The 20,283-nt window shown below is 37.0% G+C and overlaps 1 protein-coding gene across 2 annotated transcripts in view; it reads left to right on the top strand.

The window, feature by feature from the left end:
• Nucleotides 1-20,283, top strand: part of si:ch211-51h4.2 (uncharacterized) — a 104,861-nt gene that overhangs the window by 39,953 nt on the left and 44,625 nt on the right. For both annotated transcript variants that reach the window (XM_034038731.3, XM_058990191.1), the window contains exon 8: nucleotides 1,678-1,801. In XM_034038731.3, the coding sequence (XP_033894622.1) occupies nucleotides 1,678-1,801 (124 nt within the window). The remainder of the gene's footprint in view (nucleotides 1-1,677; nucleotides 1,802-20,283) is intronic.

Here is a 20,283-nt window from a genome sequence, read left to right as displayed (position 1 = left end):
TGTGTGAACGTTGCATCAGCTGCAGAGTCACTTACAATTACGTCTCACCCGAAAGACGGAGCACAAAGAGGTTAGGTGACTTGCTCAGGGTCACACAGTGAGTCAGTGGCTGAGGTGGGATTTGAACCGGGGACCTCCTGGTTACAAGCCCTTTTCTTTCACCACTGGACCACACAGCCTCCAATGTAGTCAAGTTCAGTAAGAAGTGCAGGCTGCAGGAAAGGACTACAGTTGACTTAATGTGGTTCAGAAAAAGGGCAAATCAAGACTTTTTTTATCACCCTAAGCGATCATCCCAAAAACATCATTAAAGGCATTTTTATGTTGTGAAATAATTGATTTGATGTTTTCTTGAAAGAAGGATCATATACAGTTTATAGCCATCGTATTGTTACACTGTGATGGTTTTATTGATTTACGAGTGTAAGTACCTGTGGTGCTGTTCTCATCCTACTTTTAATAGCAATAAAAAGTTGAACCTATAAACTTCACTACATAATCAGCCCTTTCTGTAACTTTTTTCAGCAACGCTTTGTGTTGCTTTTATTTTGCGTTGTCACACGTTTATTTATGCATTTAACTATTTTATCAGAAGTATTTGAGACACCAAGCTCAGAAGCAAGTTGAACTGTAAATGAGGTGCCCAGTTGTATAACATCTACTGTTTTTATTGCCCTCAGCAACAGCCCATAGTTCCGTGATACATACAGCAGGCACATTGGTATCCATTTCCAGTATATAGAAAGTAACTCAAAGCACATTTGAAATAATGATTTTAAAAAGTGGTTGTTTTGTTCTCTCTTTTTTTGTGACCCAGAACAGTTATAACCATGTTCAACAACTTGGAATATCTGTTTTAATATTTCAAGATTTTAGATGATACTACATAAAGACTTCTACCAGGCGGGCAATTGATGTTTTACAAACTTCACTAAAACCTCTGCCTTCAGACCTTCTTGGATTATTATTTATTTATCTATCTATTTATTTATTTATTTATTTATTTATTTATTTATTTATTTATTTATTTTTAAACTTCTACAGTATCTGAAGTTCACGTCTTTTGAGATTAAATTAAGGATGTAACATCATTAACCTTGCATGGTATGTTCCGTGCTGTAGTTGTATGCATTGAATTCATCCATGACCAGAAATGTTTACTATACATCTGCTACCTGCGCCATGTCTTTTGTTATGTAGGTTTCCTTTATATTTTTTTCAGTTTAGGTGGTGTGATACGGTAACCTTTTGTGAATGCCTGATTTGAAATTAATACTAAATTAATTTTGTCATTAAGCATGTTGTATTGTAGCTACACAACTACCATTACATAATAGTAATATTCATAATAGGGCAGCAGTGTGGAGTAGTGGTTAGGGCTCTGGACTCTTGACCGGAGGGTCATGGGTTCAATCCCAGGTGGGGACACTGCTGCTGTACCCTTAAGCAAGGTACTTTACCTAAATTGCTCCAGTAAAAACCCAACTGTATAAATGGGTAATTGTATGTAAAAATAATGTGTAAAAAAATAATGTAATTGTATGTAAAAAAATAAATAAATAAAATAATGTGAATCTTGTAACAATTGTAAGTAACTGTAACGTAGTAAATGTCTTCTGTGTAATTTTCTGAATGTATTTAAAGTTTATAAATCTTTTATTTTATTTTTTTTCCCAGCTATGTCTATGTTATCCCATTCTTTACGTGGATCCTTGCTCTGGGAATACTTCTAGCTCAGGTTGTTATCCAGCCAGTCACATCCTTGCTGACACTCCTAAAAGGAATTCTGCTAATGGTCACAGTGAGTATGCTTTTCATTTAAGTGCATTTTGTAATCATACAGGGTTGTACAACATAAAAACACCTACTGTAGGACCACCATAGACAACCAACTTGGATACAGAAGAGCCAGCAGACTGAGTTTCTTTCACCCCTTTAGCAAAATAAGTAAGATCTGCTGTCTTGGCCATTGTACTTGAAGCTACTGCACTAACAAGTAACTACAATGTGATAGGTGTTACAGGAACTTGGTTATCTGAGAGTGATGGCGACAAATATATTAGTGGGTATACACTGTATGGGAAAGACAGGCAGGACAGAAGAGGCGGAGGGGTAGTGCTATACAAGTGGAGATTAGATAAAGGGGCATTCAGAACAAAAAATAGAATCGTGGGAATCTGGGACCAACTCCCCAGTAATGTTGTTGAAGCTGACACCCTGGGATCCTTCAAGAAGCTGCTTGATGAGATTCTGGGATCAATAAGCTACTAACAACCACACGAGCAAGATGGGCCAAATGCCCTCCTCTCGTTTGTAAACGTTCTTCTGTTCTTAGTAGATGAAGTTGTCTGCTAGAAAATTAGGTACCTTACATTTCTCTATTACCTGTCCCATCTGTTTTGTACTTGTTGTTCATCATGTCAATAATTAATTATTTTCGGAAGAAATGGTTACACCACAGTAGACAGAAATGAATACCAGTAAAGAGAGCTGAGTTCTAGGGTCTGACAGCATGATCTTAATGAGCTGCAATTAAGAAATAACAGTTTTAGACAAACGATATTAGGCTTAAAGAATCTGTAGCGTAAGCATTTACATAAATGTACCCCCTGTGGTAAAAGCCCCTGACTGTGCATTCAAACAAATAACTCAATTGTTTTCCTGATGTGTGTATTTAGTTTTCAACTTCTAAAAGTAAATGTGTGAAGTTACTATGAAAAAGTGGAAACCCCCTGTTCCATGGCATAACATAGGCATAGCTTTTTAAATGATTGTACTGTACACTTAAAATTTAAAGGCAAGTCTGACAGTTGTGTGTTGTTTTTTGCAGTAACATCAATCTATGCCTCATGATTCAGGGATGTTGTTTGGTTAGTGAACACTATTAATCACAATTGATTACCAAAAATAAAAATATGATTTACTGTATTTAGATGAGCTTTTTACAAAGCCAAAATGTTACCTTGTTTATTATTTGGGGGAAAATGTATGCATTATACTCTGGTATATACTACAGTTTTTATAGGGTCTTATACAAAAGGTTGTAAGCCAATGCTGCTTTGTCTGGCCATGCATGCTATGCACAGACATTATAATCGAAAATGGTGGTAGGTTAACGCTTTAAGGGCCAGAATCATGTTAACACATTCACATTGAAGTGGGCTTCTTGAACCGTGGCCGTGTAAACACGATACAAAATGCACTTCGTTTTGTCACTGTGTGGGGTATTTGGTGTCTAAAGGACGGAGAAAGTTTTGGCAGTGTGGAGAGAGAAGACATCACAGCCTGCTTCAGAGAAACTTGTTTAGCGGTAAGACACGGAAAAACGCTGTAAATCCAATATATTTAACTTAAAATGATTATTGGAATGTTTATTTTGTCATTTGTTTTATAATATAGCTTTACAACATTTATAAATACACCACTCATTCGATATATCGCGGGTCCAATATAAATCTGCTATATATCGAGGGCCGCGATATAGCGAGAGACCCATAGAAAATCAAATATGCCAACAAATAATGTACAATCACTCCCTCGTTTTATCGGGGGCGTCAGGGTATGAATCCTCTACGCAACCCGCTTTTTCTCATTTTTCATATAAAAAGCAGCACACCGTTTTAATTCATAATGCAGAGGAGAATTGCTTCTTATCAGCTTAGTCTCCAATTAATTTCATGAGTCTTCCTCTCCTTTCTCAAATGCACAAACCCGCTGCATTGAAAGAATCCCATTCCCAACATAGGAGGCTGGTTGCTAGGGAGCTGATGTCACTGCCTTGTGACTTTTGCTAGTGCTTTGCTGCTGCCACAAGTGAACACCTCATTGGCTAAAATAAAAACCGCTTCAGCAAGTAGATATTTAATTTGCTTTGTGTTATTGTGCAATGCCTGTGTATATGATAACAGTACGATATTAATGCTTTGTTTTTAATTGTTTTATGTATTTTTGTTTGTGGTGTTCAGTACGAAATAAAACAAACAGTAATTCTGAGTGAAATTGCCTATGTATATTGCAGCTAAGGCATGCGCAGTTAGACTGTAAAAATGGGGAGTCAACTCCAGGACTGCGATATATCCGAATACGCAGTATAGCGAGGGGCGATATAATGAGGGGTGGGTGTATCGGCTAAAAATGGGTACAAAAATCATTCGGGTGAAACAATGTCTTATAATTTGCCCAAACATCAATATTTTTCAACAGAACTTTCAGGAAGTATTGTAAGGTCCCTCGGGTCACAGACTCCATTTTTATACATTTATCTTTGAAAACATGAAGCGGAATGCATAATAATAAAAAAAATTAATAAATAAATAATTGAGTTTTTTTTATTTTAAAAAAAAGATTCTGAAAAAAGGACACTTACCAAGGTGCTACTGTAAAAAAATAGTTCAGTGAATATAGGCCAAATAACACAGCCAAAAAATGTCTGGTCCTTGGGTGGGCATCCCACTGAAAAATGCTTGGTCCTGAAAGGGTCAACTTGTTAACAAAGTAAACAGTAAAAAGGGGAAATTGTCTATCAGCATTCAGTAGCTCTGATTTTCTCCCCCTAGATGCAGAAATGTGCAACCCTAGCCATCTCCACCTCTGATTGCTCTGCCATTATCTTTTTTGTAATTGGGTAGTTCAGCACTAATGTTAAACCAGTTTAAATATATGCCTGCCAGGAATCCATTCAGATATGTAAATCAGTGAAATGGTAGCATGAAGCCAGTTAAGAGTGGACATGGTCATGAAGCATGTCAGCTGCTGGTCAAGTAATTGCCAGGGTTTTGTATTTTAAATCTAGAATTATTGTTAAGGGATCAAAATGTCTTTTTTAAAACAATGTATTATATACTGTAGCCAGGACAGATCGTAATTTGAAATCCATTAAATAAGAAATGTATTCAAGTTTAACGCTTTTAAATACGGCACTTGACCAGCATGGATATGCCAGAGGACAAAGGTGGTGCAGAGCAATTAGCCTTGAAAGGTATATACGTTTTTAGGAGGTGTTGGGCACTATTCACAAAACTTTAACTCTCTCACTGCCTGCGGCGACTAAAGTCGCCCACCCGCTGAGCATTCTATACTGCCTGCGGCGACTGTCCAATCAAATGCTTATTGCTAGGTCAAATGTTGCACATTCATAAAAATACACTTCAAAGTAATTGATTCTCATTTGTATTTTGTTTGGAGAGCATATATCGCAATGTCATGATATGAGAGACGAGAGTTGTAGTAGGCGATTGAAAAATGGAAAGAGACAGAGATATAAGAGAGCAGAAATTTGTTTTTGTTTAAACTGGGATAGCGACAGTGATGAGGAATTTGAGGGATTTACTGAGGAAGATGTAAACGAGGGTGAGGAAATGGAAAGATCAGACTCAGAGGAGTTAGTGACAGCGAGGGAGGAGACAGCCAGGCTGTTCGGAGAAGAGGCGCGTCCAGGGGAGTGGCACGAAATGACAGGCAGGGAGAGAGAGAGCGCTGGGTGGGTCAAACCTACTGAAAACAGCAGGGAAAAAATAATTGAGTTCAGTCCGTCACAATCTGGGCCAACAAGAGTATGGAGTAGTGCTGACCAATATGATTATTTTATTAGTATGTTCAACCCTGATTTGATTGAATTGATGGTGACAGAAATAAACCGGTATGCTGAGGCGATACTAGCGGTACTCCTAATAATAATTTTCAAACGTTAAACATTAACATTTTTTGTTTTATAAAAATGTTTATTCCTACATTGAAGTAGTTAATAATAAAGAAATAAAATGTCAATTTTAAATATTAAATACATTGTACAAACAATTGCCTAATGAGTAAACAGTACATTAATATGCTTAAAATGGTGTTTTCTTTCTTCAGATATTGCTGAAATAACATTTTTTAGGCGTTTTTAGGCGTTTATGTGGGGAAAACCTGACATTTGGGAAAAAACAGAAATTCATACATAAATTATAGTTGCATATAGCAACAGTAATTTCATTATAATATACTTTGCAAATTTAGTGGCAATGTTAAATATTTTGACAGGGAGAAGAATGTTGGCAGCCATCTTGGTTGGGCAGGATCAGGATGGCAGCACAGTGTTCCAAAGCAGGAACGCAGTGAAAGTGTTAAGGAGTGTTTTGTTAAGGACTGCTTTTGAAGCCCATTTTGTCTGATTGTAATCCATCAACCTTCTTTCTTTTTAATGAGAACAGTAATTATATGCTTTGACATACAAAATACCCACATAAACCTTGATGTGGTGAAGTGACTATCATAATTATTTAGATGGTAGTCTTACTAAGAGGGCAGTGAGCCTTCAATACAGTCAAATAAGGCTCAAAGCAACACCATGCCAGTATTTTAATAATGTACTGTATTAAAAGAAAATCTCTGTTTTACTGTGTCTTAAAAGTGTGAAGGATTAACAAACCCAGCTCTGTCTCAGCTTGTACCCTAGGATTTCTAACAGAATTAATTTAGGAGTCTAGAAAAACTACACAGCTAGCTTTTTCTATATTAGAAGACACCCCTTTAAAGTTGATTTATAAATGGAGTGTGTGAGTAAGCCAATATTGGCCTTAACTTTCATTTTAATTGATATTTTACATAAAGACTCTCACATCCCATCTCGCATAACCAATTTCCGCTTTGAAAACAGAGTTGTCGTACAGTACTTGTCCATTTTGCTGTAAAAGAAAATGAGCATTTATAAAATACAACAAAAAACTTTTCATTAATATGTATGCATTTTTGCTACACTATCAGCTTCCTGTAATGCTGTGAAGTAGTCTCATTTAAGGGAACTGTTACCTTGAAGATTATGCTCTATGTGACCTTTTCTTTATTTTTACTTAAATATGCGAGTTGTCTACTTAAATATGTCTACTTAAATATGTGAGTTGTTGTCGGTGAGTGAAAAGATATATTTTCTGCTTTAATTTTTTTCACTGTTGTGTATTCAACTTAAAAAAAAATAATAAATGTAATGCCTGTCATCATATTTCAAGGCACCGATGACATGATGGTTTGTGCCAAAATGTCTTCCTGGATTGAATTAGTTAAAGGAAACCAAGACATGCAAAGTAAGGTTTGTAGAAAAGATGAGGTGGAAATGCTGTCTCTATTTAGGTCAGAGTTTTCTAACCTAAATACTGCCTTGGGTTCTGGTATGCAGGCATGTGTATTCAGTGTTTCTATGATGTGGAAATAAACTCCATGCATTAACTCAGTTCCTGTAGGCTACTCAGGGAGGGAAATTGTTAGTCCTTTACTTGACCCAGGAAGTAAAAAGTCTTCATGATATCACTTCCTCTGAGACCTCCCCAATGTAACCCTGGGTAAGGCCATGTGCTATTCTCCATTTTCTCCCTGGCTCTGCTTGGGGTAGCATTGCTTTTCTCTTGAGAAATAGCATTTCTTTTCAATTCACAGGTGTTACTTTGGGGTAAGTGATGTGTTTTCAACATTGATGCAGGAGGTCCTGTATCTATTGCTCAGGTTGGGACTCCTGGTAAATTGAGAAAAGTCAAATCTAACACCAACTCGGCAAATAACATTTATGTGCACGTGTCTGGACACCGTCAGCATCAGGGTAAGTTTAACTCAGGGAAAGGATTGTTGCTCTCAGAAAAGAAGCTGCAGCTTTCCTCCCCGGGAGGATGATAATCGGCAAGCAATTTTTCTAATATTCTTAGGCCATCTCTCTTCATCCATCATTCTTGTAAAATAAATATGATACTTCACATGAGACACACTACAACCTGATATCCTCATGGAAACCTCCAGTGCCAGATTCCATGAAGCCCAGAGTGTTGACCCCAACATCAAGGATGCTTCCGGGTTGGGCTGGGGAGCTCACTTTCATCAAATGAAAGTCGAAGGAAGGTGGTCTCAAGTTCCACGATCTTCTCACAAAAATTACCTGGAACTACTAGCAGTCCTCTTGGCTGTCGGCCACTTTCTTCCATTCCTTTGTGGCAAGTAGCTAAGAGTGTTAATGGACAACATGACAGGAGTGCTCTACATAAATCTACCAAAGAGGCACCAAGTCATGGAAACTTAGACTAGCACTAAAGTTTGGACACCTCTGTGCAAGAGAAAATATTACCTTAGCTTCTTACTTACCAGGCAGTGACAATGTAGTGGCGGATCATCTCAGCTGGAAAATTTAAATATCATGAATGGAGATTAAATCTTCAAGTTTTAATAAATTATTATTATTATTATTATTATTATTATTTATTTCTTAGCAGACGCCCTTATCCAGGGCGACTTACAATTGTTACAAGATATCACATTATACATTATTTCACATTATACAGATATCACAATTTTTTTTTTTTACATACAATTACCCATTTATACAGTTGGGTTTTTACTGGAGTAAAGTACCTTGCTCAAGGGTACAACAGCAGTGTCCCCCACTAGGGAAAGAGTGGGGACTTCCAGAGATAGATCTGTTTGCCTCCCAGGAAAACGCTCAACTACAGAGGTTCTGTGCAAGATTCTCTCAGGTGGATGCAGTAGCGATAGATGACCCAGCGAGCTCTTGGATAGGTCTTTTGTATGTCTTTCCTCCGATACCTCTACTGCCTGGAGACAAGGCAGAGATGGTTCTCATTGCTGTGTTATAGTCAAAGAGCTTCTGGTTCACAGACCTCATCACTATCCATTGAACCACACATTCACCTGCCAGTTCAACAGATCTTCTGTCTCTGCAGCAGGGAATGCTTCTCAACAACAGCCCGGCTTACTTCAAGCTAACAGCGTGAAGATTGAGCGGACAAAGCTCTCATGCCTAGGACTATCTACACCTGTTTTAAAAGTCCAGAAGTGATTCTCTAAGAAAGGGGCATAATTTGTGAGATGGTGTGAGCAGAAGGCATTGTCTCCTTTTGGATATATCACTACCTGATTTTTTCTTTTTCTCTCTTCACTTTGTATTCGAGAAAGGACTGGCTCTGTCATCTCTTAAGGTCTATGCTCCTTCAATTTCAGGCATTTTACCAGGTTGGGCTGGCCATGGTTGTTGATCACACCCTCTTGTATTAAGGTTGTTTAAAGGTGTTTTAAAGTATCAGCCTCCATCTGTGCCTGTATGGAATCTTTTTACACCTTCCTCTCCTTCCCCTTTTTTTGTCTAATACTGTGGAAAGTGAACAACAGCACATGGCCTTACCTAGTGTTATAGAGGGGTGATGCCAGATGAAGTGACACAGCAGATTACAATGGAGTCGGTCAGCAGTCTTACAGCTATGCCCATCCCTGTGAAGGCGTACCATCAACATTACTTAGCACCCTTCCCGGTCGGGAGGTAGATTTGCAGCTCAGATTCCTTCTGTCTTGTTCACAGCATATTATCTGTTATTATCCTGCTTAACTTTCAGAAACAGATAAAGGAAGAATTTCTTGTTGGGAAATGGACTCTGGTTCACCTTAGGGATTTATTGTTAGGCATCTGTGTTTTATAGCTTCCATGGAAACATTAATAGTTGCAGCCCAATATGTGTTCTGAGAATGTGTTTGGGTGTTAGTCCACTTTTTATTTTCCTAGGTCATTGATTGCCAATGTCAGATTCAGTGCCATGCACTGCAGTTAAAACCTGTAAATTGCACTGTAGTGTGTTTATACCATTTTAAGCAGGGTATCAAGTAATGCCATTTATGCTTCTATATTTAGTGATTATAATAGGGTTGTTCATCCATAAAGAAATGTCAAACTTCCAAGTAAATCCAAATCTCTTTAATATCTGTTTGAAATGTTTACAGTTTGATCTTAGAAATGAAAGCACTGACTGAAGCATTCTGCTGAAGTTGCATATCCTGTTTTAATCATGCCAGGTATTCCTAAACACGTAATATGAAGAAAAAAAACCATACATTTTTACTGTTTGCTGTTGTGTTTTAAATGTACCTTCGTTCAAGTTCAAAAAATTGCACGAAGGAAGTTACTAAATTAAGTCGTTAACTGTATAAACCCCACGCGCCCCCCCACCCCCTGTACATCAGAAGACAATAAAGTGGCTGGCTCGAATAAGCACAAATACACCATAACCCCAAAAAAGCAACTTGCAAGCATCATGTGTTGTCAGGGCAATAAAAGCATTGTGTAAAGCTTTGATTGGTTAACATCAGCAGCCATACAGAAAGGGAGTGTGTGAATCTGTCATTGCAAATTGACCAATAGGTTTTTTTCTTAATGACAATTACAAGCGTTTAAGTGTTTCTGAGGCGCGATCAAAGGAGATTTGACAACAAAAAAATGTATGCAGTGAGTTATAAAGGTTGATATTTGTGGCAATTTTACAAAAACAATGTCTGACTCGGAGTGAAACGTCTAGTAGTGGGTTGTCTGATTGAGTTGTAGCTTTCAGTCCAAGCTCGGAGGAAGATTGAGGGGTTTACTACACACAGACCCGGTCTGGATTACAGTCAGTAGAGTAAAGTGACAGGAATCATTGACAGGTACTTTTATTCAACACAATGGCAGTTTGTAGAAATATTCCTGTATGTGCCTGAATCGTCTGATGCTCTGTCATTTTTCAATCTTTTGTGGGGTAACGATACTTGATGAAATATGAACAGGAACAGCGATCAATTTCTCAGAAAGCAGCCTAATAAAGCAAAATATGTAGATGCTTACTAATTTGTCAGAAATTAAAGCTTTTGGGGGAATTAGGATATCAATGAAGCATTATGTGGTGAAGAGGCGATACGAGTCACACTGGTTGTCAAAGCAATTTCTACTCCGGGTTACCCAATGATAATGAATAGAATTTGGTTTACAGATACATGGAAATGTTGCATTTGGTCGATTTGAAGCGACAGTAGAAAAATCCAAGGTTCTTCCGCTGATGAACAAGCTGATAACACATTTTCAGCATCACTATGAGCCTGAATGGGAGCTGTTAATTGATGAGGGAATGATTCCAGCGAAAAATCGATTAGGGTTCAAAGAGTATATCAAAGATAAGCCTGTGAAGTTTGGGATCAAATGTTTTCAGATTTGTGAATCGAACACAGGGTACGTTTTACATTTTGAGATTTACACTGGAGCTGAGAGAAGATTTTGGTTTTGTGGGAAAAACTAGGGGAGCTGGGGGTTCAGACTAGACTTCTACCATGCACTGTAAGTTTTGAAGGCTTTTTCACATAAATGCACGTAGTGTCATTTAAAACATGAGTAGTCATTGTAAAGGCAGTACTTTTTACAATAATTCAATATTAATTGAATCTGAGCTTAGAAACTTGAAAATATTTCTACAATGTTTAGTTGTATAAATTGTACAATTACCTCAGTTCAAGTTACATTTGCATAAAAAATATGTTAGTCTTGGCAAACGCATGTTCAGGTGCTCTTGAAAGAAAAATTGTATGTAAAAAAATGGTGTAAAAAATGGTGTAATTGTATGTAAAAATAATGTGATATTTGGTAACCATTGTAAGTCACCCTGGATAAGGGTGTCTGCTAAGAAATTAATAATAATAATAATAATAATAATAATAATAATAATAATAATAATAATACCATTTCCAGTGACCAAGGCAATTAGTCAGAAAAGTTACATTTGGGGGAGAAAATGAACAGCTTTTTGTGTATCTGTTAGCTAATATTAAAGTACTAAGCTGTGTACTTAGTGGCTATACAACACAATTTATACCAATTAAAATCATACTTAAGGCAAACTAGTAGGATGGCCATAAAATGCTTTGTGCTGCGATCATTTTAAGATTCTATTTTTTTTTTTTCTCGTAAGGGTTGAACATCCCTCTGGGGACCAGCTCTAATTATCATATGAATTAACATTTGCTTAAAGCTAACACTATTGTTCAAGGATGTTTTATTTTATAAACAACTAATTAAAGTTGTTATTATTTTTTTTTTGTGAGATCTGAACCTTGGATGTAAAATTATCCATACTGTGTTATGAAACATATTCCTAACTTGATATGTTTTATTCATTCAGTTTACCCTATAAAGGGCTGTAACTCATCATGAGATCTTGCTAAAAACTACTGGGAAATAATTTTAGAATGTCGTCAGAAAGTGGTTATTTGGGCTAAAAAGTGTAATTTTCATTATGTAAGTTAAACTTACCAAACATGAAAGAATCCAATACCCAGCTAGAGTAATAATCATTTTAAGTTATTAGTTTTATGTTAGTCTTCTGTTGTGCAACCACTCAGTTCCCACCCACATAATTAATATTTATTTTGGGTGGAGAAAGCACTTACTTGATAAGAGTATATAATACAGGTGAATTGTGGTACAGGTTTTTTGCTAAGGTAAAAGATAGCTTGCTGGAGGAGGAAGGCAAGACCTAACGAAAAAGAAAAGGTGGCAAGAAAATTTTACAAAAGCCCAGCTGCTTGTTTTGTTGGACAAGCTCCATCTAGCAATACTTCAAATGATGATGAGTGGTTACATAAACAATCAACATCCGAACTTTCAGCTTTTATCCTTACCAGTGTCCTCTGAAAAATGAGGCAAAGGCTGAAATACAAGCATTTGCATCTATATCTCAGTAACACATTCAGACCATAAGTCTGCATTCTTTTTTAATTTTTTTTTTTACTTTCGTATAAATGATTTGTGTCTTGTCATTTATTAGAAAACACTGCCCTCCATCCCTTACTTGTTAGTGTTCCTAGTTTCAAAATAAGCGATTACTGAATGAATAAGCCATTACTGTCATAGCTAACACATGAGAAGCCCCAGAATCTGTCATGATTATGACATGAAATGTAAAATCTCAAAAAAGTCTGGCACTCCAAAATGTTACAGCTAAAATCTCCAAGTCTAGTCTATTTGTTTAACCAGGTGTGTCCAGCTTTTTTAAAGATTTGCTGATCACTTCTCATGGGGGGAATATAACTAGGTTCATCACCTCCACCAAAAAAACATGTGCATTTCTTGGTCAGTAGGCTGTTGAAACACTTGGTGGTGTTAACCATAGCTGGGTGGTAATAGCTTTGTGGTTTAAACCACTGTGGAAAAGGAGAAAAAAACACACGTCTGTAGTTTTGTAAAGGACATTTTTCTTATTTAAAATGAACATATTAGAAAGGTGTTTGTCTGACAGAAAAGCGCACCAAAGTGCGCTTGCACATGATTGTGCTCCTAGAACTAGTTATAGACAGTGGAAAGGTGTTTTGGACAAACTCACTTTTTCAAACGAATCTGCAGTTGTGCATATTCAAATTTTCCAGTCAATCCAACTATTCATTTACAAGTTATCTAAAGCCCCTTTCACACTGGCACTCCTGCCTGGGTCCCGACCAGGGTTCTGGCTACCCGGGTCACAATCCCGCATAGTGTGAAACTACGTACCTGGCTCGTACCCGGGTTGACCGGGTCACAGTGACCCACCTCAGGATGTGGGTTGAGCGACACAAAATGCATGACAGCCGTTCGTAAGCCGACAAAATAACAAACCGCCACGCCTGCATGAAGGTTTCACTTCCACAAGAAACATTTCTGTTTATTCTGTTTAGCCATATTTTTGTTGATTTGAGACACACCATGAGCCAGATTGCAGCAGGGATGAAGAAACAGTTGTTCTAATCCCAGAGAAACTTGGATGTAAGCGTCAGTAACAAGCTGCTTCTGGGGCATTGATATGTGCATTGTGTACTTGTGTCTGTCACCCAGGTCAACGCTGCCTTATCAAAAGCAGTGTGAAATCGCATAGCCGACCTGCACGACACCGGGTCCTGACCCGGGTAGAGCATGCCAGTGTGAAGTCAAGATCTTTTGTAGAAAAAGTCTACTTCCTAATATGCATACAAGAAAACATTAACATTTACTGCATGCTAATTCCCTTCCAGCTAAACAGTGCCTTTAATGAAGCTTTCTTTTGTTGCCAGAAATGTCATTTTGTGAATCTGTTATACAGAGGCTATTTTGTCTACCAAGGATGTACTTCTTACTTCTGTATTTAAATTAAGTCAGCTAAGTGAATGTAGAGTCCAGGTTTCCTTGGAAAACTGGGAGGGAAAAAACCCAATGTGTTTGTAAATTGACATACAGCCTTACTCTCCTATTTACTTCTTACCAATTTTCACCCTTGACTGAAGTTTTAGATAGATTTGAACAGAAAATAAATAAATATGCAGTTTAAGTTGTTATTTCCACTTGCCTAAAGTATTATCTTTATTTTAAATTATAACACAGCTGCAATTTAAAAATCTCAGTTTGCCACCTACTTTACTGGCACAAAAATACTTTAAAATATAGTTTAGGGTTCATTTTAGGTTTCGATGCAAAGCCATGCAAACATTTATTTTCTTCTTTTCTTATATTTAAAATATGTATTGCACTGATTCAGTGACACTTGGCAACGACTGTATAGCACTTATGTCTGTTAAAAAAAAAAAAAAAAAAGATGGCCTCTTTTGTGTGACGTATAGAGAAATTCAGAAAACTATGACAAAAACACTAAATATCAGTTTACAAAGTGTGTAAAATTACATATACATGATCAACTTAAATGTTGTAACAAGTCTTGTTTATTTATTTGGCAGTTTTAACCCCCAGAGTACCATTCGCAAAATAAAACTGTGAAATCAAATGTTCAGTTGTATACAGTAGGCTTTATTTTAACCCTTAAGCATCATGAAAATTATTAAATGTTGACCTGTGACACTTTGTAATTATCATAATTTTAGAAATTATAATTTACTCCCCATTTGCAAATATAAGTTGCATGTTCTATACATGGTGCCCAGTATACTCAGGTTATACAGTATTATTCTATATAACAAACTATGATGTTTTTGATAGGGTGTAAACCAGTGCTGCTCAGCATTATATTCTTAAAATACAGATAAGTATTGCTAGTTTTACTCTTGAGAGGTTCTAAATAAATAAATATATATGTTGCGACAGTAATGTGACATTTTAAAACCATATTTTAAAAAAAAGTGATTTTTCATTAGCATGTAGGGATTTATTTGAAATGTTCTGCAGAGAGATGTCGCAGTCTTTACTGATATAAATGATACAAGAAAATGTGTATCTTGTTAGTGCTGTAAACATTGTAAAACAAGAAACACTGTTGTAGCACATATCACCATCTTCTACTCCAGACAATGGTAAAAAAAAAACACATTGAGAACTGTGTGCGAGCTGCAAGCGACTGTGGAAATGAGTGATGTTAATAAAATTAGAAGGTGTGGGAGGGGGTGGGCACGCTTACAAACAAGGTTAACCGGGTGGACTGCATTTATTTGTGTCCAGTGTTTTATTTAAAATGTCACATTTAATCTACATTTAACCACTTAATAATTGTAATAATTACAGCATGAAAAACAACACTACCAGTGCTATGTTTCCATATTAGGTATGGATCTTATACAGTTTCACAATTGAATGTATTGTAGTTTTGTTTCTTTGGACACAGTTATGCTACATGGTTTAGGTATATTGTTTTAACTGTAGTATAGAAGCAGACATTCTGAAGCTTTTCTGCTGAAAATAAGGAATTTATAAAATAAATGAAATTGCCACAAATTTGACCCATCATTAGAACACATTCAGTGATTTTGAAAGCGGAAGTCCCTATCTTTATGCAGTGTGAAAGTCCTCAGTAGAATAAGTGTTACTGTAAAAAGATGATTATAAAGTACAGCCATTCTAATGCAGGAAGGTCAGGTAAGGGTTGTCTCCTCAAAGTTCTGAAATAAAGTGAAACTTTAAGCAATGCGATCATATGTTGTCACTGGATTCAACAAACCTGTTCTGAATATTTAACAACTTGTTCTCGATAGCTGAGAGTATTTCATCTTGGAAGATTCAGTGTCTTGAAAACATATTGTGTTACAGGTGAGAGGTTCAACCTGGCTTTGTCTTTGGCTTTTAACACCAAGATAAAAATCACAATTTTCTATGTGACCTAATTTTAGAATTTTTGTATTACATCTGAACTCACGAAGGCTCCATCTTGGCATTTTGTTTTACTGGCTTTAGCCTTGTCCCCTCTGTTGTCCTAATACAGTGACACGTACATCTTGTGTGGAGGACAAAACAAATACAATAATCGGTCGCATATCCGACTGCGGTTGGACCAGAATAAGGGCGGATATGTAAAAAGGTGGATAAAAGAATCATGTTTTAAATACCATTCTACACAGCTGTAACAATTACTATATTCACTCAGTTATTGTTTTGAGATTCAGCTTTTATTAGACAGCTCCCCTAAATTTCTTGTTTAGAAAGAGACCGGGTATTAATGCTTGTGACAGAGTAGCCATCTGCCATGTGAGTGCGTGCATTAACTGCTGAGTGATGGGCAGGAGATCGAGACGGAGGATGATACACCCCACAGGCGAACAGAATTTATTTACATATCAACACACTCAAAGGTCACGACACTGCCAGCAATAGTTGCGCACAGAGTACATACAACACAGTGTACGAAAACTTTGGTAGGATCTACAATCTCTGAACTAATCTTCTCTGTTCAATAATAAACTAACATTGCTGAAGAGTTTGATCATGGCGGATAAACGGTGACAGATTACCGTAGGTCAGTCTTAAAGAATGAATTGCTAAGAATCCCCTTCAATACAGTGAATGCATTAAATGTAAGGTTTTTTATATGCAATTTTCAAACGTGTTTAACATTAGTCATCGATAAAACCTTATAATTAGTAACTTTTCCTGTAATCAGTTTTACAACTCCATGCCATTTTGTTTGTAAAAATGTGCAATGATAGAAGCAGTTTTTATGTGTGTGATGATGGTGTCACCAAAATAAATGTGACTAAGACTAAAAACATCTACTGTGTCAGTTCTGCAAGTAGTAAAATACAGTAAGCAACCCTCATAAATCCTTGCTACTAACATTTTACCATATACATTTGCCACAGGCTCCCAAAAATATATGACTTGCATTAGCTGTGTGTTGCACAAACACAGGCAATCAAAAATGAACACAATTTGTTAAAGCGAATCTAGTAGAATCAGAATACCCCCTTCAGGTATTGGGGCTACAAATGGGTTTCACACAAGGGTTTCACACAAGGGTTTTCTCTGCTTAGAGAAAACTAAAATCAGGACTGAAGGTGATATGCATCTCAATATTTCATGTGTGTCAGACTAGTAAAGTAGTAAGGAAGACCCATGCAAGTATTGTTGTTGCCACTTTTTTTAATGCTGTTTTGTTACATAATGTTTTACATAATAATAGACTTACATTATATGTAAGACACAAGCAATGCATGTTTGAGAGAGCACTCTGATTGGCTGATGACGTTCTTGAAGGGGAAGAATAATCTCTTAATTCTTAATTTTCCACATGTCGGCGTAGTACTCTTTATAACATGACATTGCCTACATGTCATGATATTGTAGATCCGACGGTACCTTCTCTAAATTCTTATAAATAAAAAATGTTTTTTTGCGAGAATCAGAGATAAGCATTTTAATATATTTGTTGAAATATGGAAAACAGAAAAGCGTTTATGCATTTAAATTTAAACTTTACCAGGCTCGTGTGCAACGATTAGACTTGGATTTACAAGTGTATTGATCTGTGCTTCTGTGTGGGCTGTCACATTTATTTTTGATTGATCTGCACTCCCTCCCCGAAACCCCTGTGCTGCAGCAGAGCATTCCCCCGATAGTGTATCAACAGTAAATGCAACCTATCCAAATGGATCAATGACTGAAGACTGGTGGTTATTGGATGTAAAACATTGTGTTGTGCAGTCTGGATCCACGCAACTGATGAATTGATGTAATTCACATAAGAAAAATCTCTGTGGAAACATTTAAATGTATTGCTTTTAAATTCAAATATGTATTACTAATTCAACCCAGTATCACACCAGGCGAAATCACTTGGAAATCATGTAATTACTTGTATTACACTAGGCTCTGAAAGATCACTGGGAATAACTACATTCCTCTCAGACAGATTCATAAGCCCTGCGGAAAAATCGAAAAATACTTACTGTAGAACAGGAGTGTCAAACTCCAGTCCTTGTGGGCCCCTGGCAGGGTATTCTGGTTTTCATTCCAACTTAAGCTCTCAATTAACTTAATTGGTCTAATTATTTGTTCAATTGGTTTAATATTTTTCAAGGTCTTTTACAGTTGATGATCTAAAGAAAAAATGCACTTGATTCAAGGTACACTACCTATGAAACACTGTGAGGCCTGGAGAGAAGTGTTAAATTTGTCCAGTTATCAAATAATTAGACCAATTAAGTAATTGAGAGTTCAGGCGGAACGAAAGCCAGAAGACACTGTGGACCTTCAGGAACTGAGTTTGACAATTCCCCACATAGCTCAAGGTTCAGTGGGAGTCATCTGATCCCACAACCAAGCCAGCTTCCTTTTACACCCAGGAACTCGAGAGCGAATGTCAGCGAGCTACCGGCCTCTGGAGGTCAAAGGCCAGCCCTGCCGGTGTCCGCTGTGAGCTCAGTCAGGGTTTTGGGTTTTGCTTACCTAACCCACGGGAGCGCTAGAGCCGATGTGACTCTCCCTTCAGAATCCCCAGCGAAGACTGGTGACTTCGCACAGCCAGGACACGAACCTGCGCTTTGTGACTCACTGTGCACACCACGTGGTTGTGGTTTTACAAGGTGAGCCACTCTGGGATACCCATGGCCAGCTCATTTTTTGCATGGACACAATGGTGCTTACGTTGGCAGTGGTGGTACCTTTTTATTTTTTTCTGAAAGTGGTTTGAAATGGGTTGGGTGAAAGAAGTGACGCAAATCTATATCTGGGATTTTAAGTTGATCGTAGAAAACCTGTACACCTCTACTAATCTCTAATGCAAATGATCATAAACAAAACACTTCTCCTGTATTTTATTGAGTTTCATTAATATAATTTATCATGAACAAGGATAGCGTAGTTCATGGGAACCTACTTTCATAATACTGGCACTTGTAGTTAAGCAATCACACACTGATTAGAGGGCATTATCTTGTGATAGTTTGAACATGACAGTAGCCTACCAACCAGGCAATATCAACCACCAAGGTAGTGCCTAATAATCAGGGCTTTTTTGGCGATTGCCAGCATAAATTTAGCAAACCTGCAGTATTTCGTAGAACTCTGACAAGAGGGCATTTAGCCATGTGCTGGTTGACAGTGTCATGAAGGTAACCATACAGACAAGGTAATGACCTCAAAATAAGGTTTTATTGTGATTAGAAACCGGTAAACAATGCCTTTTATGACCAATTTTAACTATTTCAATCTTTATTTACCTTTTCAATATATATATATATATTTTATATACATTCTATTTCTAACTTCCACAGTATATATTTTATATAATCTACTGTCTGAGTGCCCTCTAATGAAGATTCCTGCTGGGTCGATGAATGTTTCTAATATAGGGCAATAGGACAGTGAAATTTTGCGTGCTATGAGTGTCAATATAACCCACAGTAATAATGGGGTTTGTTTGTGTTGTATCGTGGTGTACAGCATACAAAATGAACCCTCTGATTTATCTGAAAGCTCCCCAGCTGTCTAACTTGTTATATTCTTCAGAGATTATGTGCTATGTTTCTGACAAGCCTAGTTTCTTCAGTTGATTGGGTACTATAGAATATGTGTATTACAGTATTCATGGCATGGTGCTTCCCACTGTACACCCCCTCTTTTTTTTTAGTTTCCTTATTCATTGCCTAAACATGAGGAAAATATGTCTGTGTATTGAATACAAAAAATATATTAAATAACTTATTCTTGAAAATCGCTTGAATACAAAGATGAAAACAGGTTTATAATTTGAGGCTTCACGGCATAGCAGGACTACATTAAAGACACAGCAGGGTGCAAGTCATACACTCATGTCAAGTCATTTTCATCATCAAAACCAACAGGTTCATCACCACAGTATTAAGGGGATTAGATGTCAATTGTTTTGTGAACCACCATCACTTTTTATTGTTAGTTGAAAAGCAAAGAGATTTTTTAAAACTAATGACATTGCCAAAGAAGACTGCATGGTAGTTTTTTTGAAGACCGAGGCATGAAAATGGTATTTTAGAAAACTAAACTTTGTTTTAACATTTAGGAAACTTTAAAGAGGCTGACATGCTATGGCTACCTATAACACCCTTAAGTTTAAACATAAAGGGGTCATTTGATCATTTTACTGCTTGCATTGTATCTATTTATTTTGATTTGTATTCTGTGATTTGAACTGTGACCTATAGTGGTGTTGTTAGCCCCACTGATAACCAATAGTGGAAGCATCCTTTATTTAGTAGCAGTGGATTTTTGGAAGGGCACATTTGGCATGTTACTGTATGGGTGTTGTGGGGGTTGGGTAT

This window comes from Acipenser ruthenus, chromosome 17 (assembly GCF_902713425.1).
Source record: "Acipenser ruthenus chromosome 17, fAciRut3.2 maternal haplotype, whole genome shotgun sequence".
NCBI lineage: Eukaryota > Metazoa > Chordata > Actinopteri > Acipenseriformes > Acipenseridae > Acipenser > Acipenser ruthenus.
The sequence above is the reverse complement of the archived record's forward strand: the minus strand, read 5'-3'. Positions and strand labels throughout refer to the sequence as shown.